The sequence below is a fragment of the Bubalus kerabau genome, chromosome 4 (genome assembly GCF_029407905.1).
Source record: "Bubalus kerabau isolate K-KA32 ecotype Philippines breed swamp buffalo chromosome 4, PCC_UOA_SB_1v2, whole genome shotgun sequence".
Lineage (NCBI taxonomy): Eukaryota > Metazoa > Chordata > Mammalia > Artiodactyla > Bovidae > Bubalus > Bubalus kerabau.
Genome location: NC_073627.1, coordinates 156,928,053 through 156,937,106, shown reverse-complemented (window position 1 = coordinate 156,937,106; position 9,054 = coordinate 156,928,053). Strand labels below are relative to the sequence as shown.

General features: G+C 49.5%; 1 protein-coding gene across 1 annotated transcript; it reads left to right on the top strand.

Annotated features, from left to right (window-relative positions):
* The first annotated feature begins 358 nt into the window (after positions 1-358).
* Positions 359-7,763, top strand: NXNL2 (nucleoredoxin like 2). Its single transcript, XM_055580315.1, has 2 exons — positions 359-827; positions 6,904-7,763. The coding sequence occupies exons 1-2, from the start codon at positions 526-528 to the stop codon at positions 7,070-7,072; spliced, it is 471 nt and encodes a 156-aa protein (XP_055436290.1). The 5' UTR covers positions 359-525; the 3' UTR covers positions 7,073-7,763.
* The last annotated feature ends 1,291 nt before the right edge of the window (positions 7,764-9,054 follow it).

Genomic DNA, 9,054 nt, shown 5'->3' with positions numbered 1-9,054 from the left:
GCAGAGAAGAGTGCGTCGCCCAGGAGCGCGGAGGCGACGAGCAGCGAGCAGCGCAGGACACAGCTGCGCAGGTAGGTGGGACGTGCAGAGAGTCGCGGAGGAAGGAGTGGGGCGGGGCGCCGAGGCAGGAGGGGGCGGGGCAGAGGCAGAAGGGGGCGGGGCAGGGGCGGGGCGGCTCGATTCCCTGGAGGCTGGTGCTGGGGTTGTTGGTGCTACGGCCGCTACACCTGGGGTCGCGGGTGTTTGTGAGTGTTCCCCCTTACCCCAGCGCGGACGTCCCTGCTCCCGCCGGGAGCCGAGGCTCAGGCTGGTGCCGAGGTCCGGGCGCCCAGCGGTGCGAAGGGAGCCAGGCATCGCTGCCCGCCCGCAGGTGACCGTTCCCCCGCAGGGATCAGCCACCTGAGTTCATTCACCCAGGGACGTTCCTCCGCTAGGATCCAGGCCCCGCGCTCACCGCCCCACCTCTCCCCTCAGGTGTCCTTCTGCCGCAGGTGTCCTCCCCCGCAGGTGTCCCCGCGCCCGGCCATGGTGGACGTGCTGGGCGGGCGGCGCCTGGTGACCTGCGACGGCGCGTGGGTGGAGGCCGAGGCGGCGCTGCAGAACAAGGTGGTGGCGCTATACTTCGCCGCGGGCCGGTGCGCGCCCAGCCGCGACTTCACGCCGCTGCTCTGCGACTTCTACGAGGAGCTCGTGGACGAGGCGCGGCCGCCGGCGCCCTTCGAGGTGGTCTTCGTGTCCGCCGACGGCAGCGCGCAGGAAATGCTGGAATTCATGCAGGAACTGCATGGTGCCTGGCTGGCGCTGCCCTTCCACGACCCCTACCGGCAGTGAGTGGAGACCGTGTGTGTGGGAGGTGCTGTGAGCTCCCACACCAACCCCCACCCCAATCCCTCTTCTCCGGGCTTCTCCCAACTCTGAATGCCTCTTTGATAGCCTCCATCTCCACCCTTTCGTGTTTGAGCCTCTTTGCTTTGGCTTCCCAGGGAGGCTCTAGCGTTGGCTGACGGGGAACTCGGTGGGCGCGGATCTTGGTCCACCCTCGACTTTGGCTCAGTAGATCTGAGGCTCTGGGAATCTGAATGTATGAGTTCTGGTGATGATTATTCTCCGGCAGGGAGCCCACTCGAGTAATCACTGCCCTGAGGTGCTGCACCCTACTATGCAGGGAGGGCTTCCCAGGTGCCTCAACTGTCAAGAATCTGCCTGCCAATGCAGGAGACACGATCGCCGCAGGTTCCATCTGTGGGTTGGGAAGATCCCCCGCCTGAGGAAATGGCAACCCACTCCAGTATTCTTGCCTGGAGAATCCCATGGACAGAGGAGCCCGGCGGGCTACAGGTCGTAGGGTCCTCAAAGATTCGGACACAGCATTGAGCACACAGGCACTGCACAGGGAAGACACTGACCCTTATCTGGAGAGTAGGAGAGGGAGATCCAGAATGGATGCTCAGGTCAGAACTGGAGACTATGGGTGGACTACCTTGTCCCAGGAGCCTGGGCCTGGGTACCAGGTGCTGGGGAGAAGGGTCAGGACTCAAGTCCTGGAGGAACCCTACTGCAAGCCAGGTTGCAATTTCAGTTTTATCGTCAGTGACCGAAATTTCATAAAGGTTCTCCTGCTCCTATACCTGTAAGAAGAAGCACCTTCCTGGACTCTTGAGACAGATGTCAGAGGTGACAAAAATCCATGCTCTCTGAAGGGATCTTGTCCCACCCTTGCTTTTAGAAAAATATGTGACATGGATTTCGGAATTTGTGAACAAACTAGAAATTGACCCTAGCGCTCTATTTTTTTTTTTTTTTCATTTCATTTTTTTTTTTTTTATGCCATTCTGTGTACCATGTGGAATCTTAGTTTCCCAACCATGGATTGAGCCCACAGCCCCTGCACTAGAATTCTGAGCTTCTAGCTCAGAATCTTAACCACTGTACCACCAGGGAAGTCCCAGCCCTGGTGTTCTGTTGGCTGTGGTCATGGGATCTATGGAGGGGAGAAGGGAGAAGGTGGGGGGGTGGTGTGTTAGGGAAGAGAGAGGACATGGGAGGACTTTGTGGAGGATTGGAAGAGGGAAGTGGGGCACAGGCACCGATTGTCTGGCATGTTGGGGTCACCTGTGGTGTAAGAGTCCGGACTGAGGTTAATTGTTCTTCACCAAGTGCATTACCCCACCATCCCCTTAACAGATATGGAGGTGAATTTCTGGATTTTTTTTTTTTTAATAGCACCACGTGGTACATTTTTCTGGGAATTAGTATTCAATTGTGGCGTTCTCCCAAATTAATTATTCTGAAACGGTTTTCCTTCTGGACACTTAAAAATGAAAGCTAACTTTGGAAAGTTCCCTGGAGGAGTAATTTTTCCCCAGCACATGCTTTTGCTGATGCCAAGCAAGAGGTGAGGCCCAGACCCTTCAAGGGAGGTTACCTGCTTTCCAAGGCCTCACTCAAGGCAGGACTAGGAAAAGTCATCCATGATACATCCAAATGACCATGATTTACTTGGTTGAAAGTTCTTATAGCTTCACATCTAGTGGTGGTTGTAAAAGGAGTTTTGATTTGCTTAGCGTTCAAGTTACACACCGCTTTTGAAAGAATACACTTATTTTTGAAAGTGACAGTGTTAGTAATCAAGCAAAGAGCTCAGGCCCCTGGCAGAGTTCAGTTGTGGGATCTATTTGTGGGGTGACTGTAGGCAAGGTATTCAGTTGTTGAGTTTAATGACATGGCACGTGATGGATGAGAACTGCACTGATGCACGCATTCAGAGCTAAGCCAGCTGGTTGTGTAGCGGCACTTTCCGTGTTGCCCATTTCACAGGTGTGCTATTGAAGTGCAGAGATGGGTGCCCCTGGCTCTGGAGCCAGTCCTTTCTGCTCCAGCTTCCTCTCCCAGGGGACACTGAGCCTCAGGACAGCCTTGCTAGGGGTGGGGATAAGGGTGGGGTTAGGGGTGCTTACAGCGTGCTCTCTGCTTCCTGGATTAACTGGTCAAGGCCTATTTGGTCCACTGCAGGTGCTGAGCTGTTTAGGGCCCGGCATGGGGCTGCACTAGGCCCTGGCCATCTCCGGCTGCAGCCTCACCTAGGAGGAATCTGATCAGGGTTGGCGGGGGCAGGGTGGGAGGCAGCAGTTTGGGGAGAAGTTAGTTCCCGGGGCCTCCCCTTCACAGACTGAACTTTGTTAATCCTGTCATTGCAATGTATAAATTAGGAAATGTGGTATTCTGTGGGAAATTCTTGGAGCTAAGCCCTAAATTTTGCTTATCCAAGCCTGCATTTTGAAATCAGATCGTGAGCAAAAATGGAAGTAACAGCCACCAAGGAGAACTAAAGAATGTAGGAAGCCTCCAGGAGGCCTTTTGAGAAGTTCTCAATATGTGCAGAGCATGACATTCTTCTTGGTGCTGTGAGAAGGTGAGGGACCCGGGCTGTCTTTTTTCAGTGGTCCACATGTGTCATCTGCTGTTCTCTGGTTTTCTGATGACCTGCCTGAGGCTCATGCGTCCATGCATACTAAGTCGCTTCAGTTCGTGTGTGACTCTTTGCGACCCTATAGCCTGCCAGACTCCTCTGTCCAGGGGATTCTCCCAGGCAAGAATACTGGAGTGGGTAGCCATTTCCTTCTCCAGGGGATCTTCCCAATCCAGGGATTGAAACCACATCTTTTATGTCTCCTACATTTGCAGATCAGTTCTTTACCACTAGCACCACTTGGGAAGGTTTGCCTTAGGCTCAGGAGGTGGTAGATCACCACAGAGGCATTCCACCCTGCTAAGCTTACCCTGGGCATGGCTGGAGGCGGTGATGATGGAGATGCAACTGCAAGAAGAAACTTTCTAGAACCGCTCACCTCAAGCTTGGTCAGATCTTGGCTGTCCAGTGAAGAATGCACACAAGACCCAAACCCAAGCACCACCCTTCTGCCTAGAGAGGCAAATATCTAGTGATGTGCCTATAGTGAGGGGCAGTGGGGGCCCAGGGTGGGCTCTCAGGTCCTGCCTTGATGCCTGTGTGTGCAGCTGGGCGAGAGGTCTGAGCAAGGGGGCAGCATTGAAGACAGATTCTGTCCTGCCTTCCCTCCCTCTTTTTATGAGCCAAGTAAGGAATAAAGAAAAATCCCTGACTTTGCCAGCAGGAATTTCTGTTGCATGCTGCCAGGAATGCAAGACCCACTCAGTCCATGTCTCACACATCCCCCTCCAGTATTTGACCCTCACTCATTTTATTTCTTGTTGTCTCGTTTACATCTGTGTTCTGGTCAGACTTGACAACTAATATGCCAGAATACTCCACACACTTTCCCACCTCCAAAGGTCTTACACATGTGGCATCCTCCAACCCTGGAGCCTCCCACTTCTCTTCCTAGGAGCTCTCCCTTTGTGCCCCTGGGGACACAGGGCACATGTCTGGCCCCTGAGGCCTATGCCCTCCATAGCTTGAGCCAGCGCCACTCCTGTTGTCGGAGTGTGTGTCTGGTGGGGGCGGTGGTCTCTGTAGTCCCAGAGGTTGAACTAGACATTGTTCAGGGCTTGGCACCTGCAGGGCACTTGTTTGATGGATACTTGAAGCAAGTAGAGAGATTTGCTCGGTAACAGCCTGGCTACCAGTGGCCGAGATGGAAAGAGACTGGAGCCAGAAGTTGCCATGACAACCCAGAAGCAGTTGTGCCAGGGATAAGGATGCGCTGCTTTAGATGAAGGGAGGGAGCCAGTGCTTCAACTGAATGCAGGGTGAGGAGGGAATGGACTCTCACATTTCCCTGAAATGGTTAAAATGCTGAGTTATCACTTCATTCTGCCCAGCAACAAGGCTTTCCTTTCTGAGGCTTGGTCTAGTCTCTCTGGACGCAGCTCCCAGAGGAGACAGAGATGACCTCATAGTTCCAGGGTAACACCTGTCACCAGGCAGAGGCTGCCAGGGTGGGGATGTAGGGTCCACACTGGGTGATTCTCTGAAGAGAAGCTGGAGCAATGAAATGTCTTCAGACCTCCTCCTCACTCCTCGAAGGCCTGCCTGACTCCTGATGTCCCTGTGTGGTCCCTTTTTCCTTCTCAATCTCGATAGAGCTTTTCTCTGTTTCTTAGTCTAAGAACCGGGTTTTGTTTTGTTGCTCACCCCATGTGGATTCATTTCCTAGTCCAGTGATTTCTGTCCTCTGTCTTCTTTTGCCTTCTTTCTACTTTCTCTATAATTGCTTCATCATTGTTTTTCTGGTTTCTTGAATTAAACACAGAACTCATCTGTATAGAGGCCTTTTAGTTTTGGACAAGAATATGTAAGATAACTCTCTGTGTCTAATTGTGCCTATAGCTTGGGACCCATAGTATATTCCATATTGCCCTGTTCTAATTATTTTGTAAGTCTGCTTTACAATTTCATAGATGACATATGGTTATTTAGTTTTTAACTCATTCCAAAAATTATTGCTTGTTGCTTTCCAGTTCCATTATGTTATGGTCTGATTAAGCGATCTGCACTGATTACTTGAAACTTATTAAGATCCCTTTATGACCAGCAACATGGCTGGTGTTGTCACCATTTCATAGATGCGTGAAAGCAAGGCATATTTTCTCTGTTGGGTGTAGATACTGTTTTTTTTTTTTTTTTCCAGTGTGAATTAAGATTTGTCTTGGAGCAGGATACCAGAAAGCAGCAGGAAGGACCTGATGGAGGTGTCACAGGGGAGGTTTGGTAACAGGAGGGTCTCAAATGCATTTCTTCTTCCTTTCAGTTTCACAACCCTGAGGGCGACAGATAAGGGAAATCAGATTACTGCTAACCTGAGGCCCTGGCAAGCTGGTAACAGGACGGGATTTGCACCCAGCTGTCCTGTCCTGAGGGCGATAATCCCTGTGAAGGTTATGGGGAGATTTGCAAAACTGAGAAGGCAGACACTCCTTTCCCTAAATGAATACAAATAATTTTGTAAAATGGTCACACAAGGGGTTATTACATGTGAAGGTAAAATGTTTCACCCATAATGTTAATCAGCATGTCCTTGAATTTACAGGGTAGAAAGTCTAGTAAGCCTTTGCATTTGTCTAAAACTTATGGAATTTTAACTTTTACCATTATAGGTACCTGATGTATTTAAACCTCTTGAGATGTAGGAAGGATCCAAATTTATTGGGTTATTTGTGGGTTTAAAATTACACTGTGTCATTCGGCAGCCACTAGCTACATGTGACTACTTAAATTTAAAATAGACTGAAATAGGGAATTCCCTGGTGGTCTAGTGGTCAACTTCCCTCATGTCTTAGTGGGTAAAGCATCTGCCTGCAGTGCAGGAGACCCAGGTTTGATCCCTGAGTCGGGAAGATCCCCTGAAGAAGGAAACGGCAACCCACTCCAGTATTCTTGCCTGGAAAATCCCATGGACAGAGGAGCCTGGTAGGCTACAGTCCATAGGGTCTCAAAGAGTTAGACACTACTGAGCGACTTCACTTTCTTTTCACTTTCTAGTGGTTATGACTTGGTGCTCTTACTTCCATGGCTGGGTTCAATCCCTGGTTGGGGAACTAAGATCCTGCAAGCCGCTTGGCACAGCCAGAAAATACATAAACAAACAAATAAAATGAACTAAAACCAAAAATTCAATTCCTCAGGCTCACCAGCCAGATTTCAAGTGCTCAGTCATCACGGGTGACCATGGCTATGACGCTGAGTAGCACAGATGCAGAACGGTTCCATCACCGGATGCTCCTCTGGGACAGCATTGGCTGAGAACCAGCCAGCAGCAAGAAGAGCCCACAGGAATCCTCAGCCCAGTGGGAGGGCTCACCGGGCGGGCTGGGTGCTAAGGCTTTGCGGGCTCAGCTGGCTCTGGGGAGGCGCCGGTCCCTGCAGACGTGCGGCGGCCTGGCCTGTCCCACACTGACCCTCTGCCGCCCTCTTCTCTCCCACAGCGAGCTGAGGACCAGGTACCACATCACGGCCATCCCCAGGCTTGTGATCCTGAAGCCCAGCGGGGAGGTCATCACCGACAAAGGGCGGAAGCAGATCCGGGAGCGGGGGCTGGCCTGCTTCCAGAACTGGGTGGAGGCAGCGGACATCTTCCAGAATTTCTCCGGTTGAGCAGAGGGCGGGTCTCCAGGGCGCCCGGACAGGTGTGCAGTCACTCCTGTTGCTGCAGCCTCAACCCGGCAGAGAAGAAGAGCATCCTGTTTCTCTGTGTTGGTGGTTTCTTTAAGAGCAGAAGCACTCATCTGTGATGGAAAGAAAATGTTGCTCAGGGAATGCCCTCCCTCTAGCTTTGTTGGTAGTTATTTTTATTATTCTTAGCATAGCTTTCTCCACATGAGCTTAAGTGTGTTCACAATGAGCTATTGGAAATCTATGCAAAACACGTATTTATTATACAAGCTCTTCAGGTAAAATGGCATATTTATTGATACTTTTTTTTTCTGGAGATGTCTTTATTTTCCTTTTATTTTTTTTAATTGAAGGATAATTGCTTTACAGAATTTTCTTGTTTTCTGTCAAACCTCAACATGTTTCAGCCATAGGTATACGTATATCCCTTCCCTTTTGAACCTCCCTCCCCTGGAAACTTGCATTACCATATGTAAAATAGATAGATAATGGGAATTTGCTATATGGCTCAGGAAAATCAAATAGGGGCTCTGTATCAACCTAGAGGGGTAGAATGGGGAAGGGAATGGGAGGGGAGGTTCACAAGAGATGTCTTTATTTTAATGATACGCTCTCATGACTATATTTGTTACTAAAGTTTGTACAGTCTTTTTGCTTTAATAAACACACCTATCTGTACCTGGAGCCCTCTGATTTCCTTCTTTCAAACCAAGTGACTTTATGAGGAAAGTGAAGCACTTGAGAAATACAATTCTCAAACACTTTGTTTTGTTTTTCAAAAGGGATAGTTTTTAATTACAGGTCTTCTTGGGACTTTTTCTTCTGTTTGTTTTCTTACACTTTTAGTAGCATCATATCTTAGAAAAGAAAATTTCAAGGCTGCATACTCATATCTTCAAGATCAAATCTCCCCATCTTCTAAAAGATGCTGATTAACCCAGGTAGACAAAAGTTCACACACAATCTTTCATTTTTTAGAATTTCTATTGAAATGTAGTTGATTTACAATGTTGTGTTAGTTTCAGGTGTACAACAAAGTGATTCATTTATACATCGAAGAAGGCAATGGCACCCCACTCCAGTACTCTTGCCTGGAAAATTCCATGGATGGAGGAGCCTGGTAGGCTGCAGTCCATGGGGTCGCTAGAGTCGGACACAACTGAGTGACTTCACTTTCACTTTTCACTTTCATGCATTGGAGAAGGAAATGGCAACCCACTCCAGTGTTCTTGCCTGGAGAATCCCAGGGACGGGGAAGCCTGGTGGGCTGCTGTCTATGGGGTCACACAGAGTCGGACACGTATACAAATATACATATATTCTTTTTTAACATTTTCCCTTATTATAAGATTATTATATTTTATAAGATTATTGTATTATTATTATAAGGTTATTATAAGATATTGAGTAGGATTCCCTGTGCTATTCGGTAGGTCCTTGTTGGTTATCTATTTTATATACAGTTGTGTGTATCTTTGCTGATAACAGGAGGGATGTGTGCAGTGCCTGTCTGCTGGAGGTGGCCAGCCGTGATCTGATCCACGTGATTGGAGTCGTGAAATACCAGGCACCCACCTCTAGCCCAGTTCCCATCTGCCAACCCACTTGGCTCACTGGGTCCCTCACCAGGGATCTGGAGCAAAGCTGTCCCTTGTAGGACCCAGGAGCCCCCACATCCCCTAAGGAGGCCCTCTGTAGAGCAACGCTGGGTGAAGTGAAGAAGGCTGCTGGGCTACTCAGGTAACCCAGAATGTGAGAGTTGAATCCAAGAGGGTGAGGCTGTGTCACTGGTTAATTATATCAGGGCCAGGGAACTCCACAGCACAGTCACCTTGATGTGCTCTCCCCACCGTCAGTCAGGTTCCCCATGGATTGGCTAAAGATATATTTGATGAAGCTAACCTGGTCATGATTTGTCCCAGAAATAAAGCATAAAAGTACAGTTTTCCTCTCAAAACAAAAGA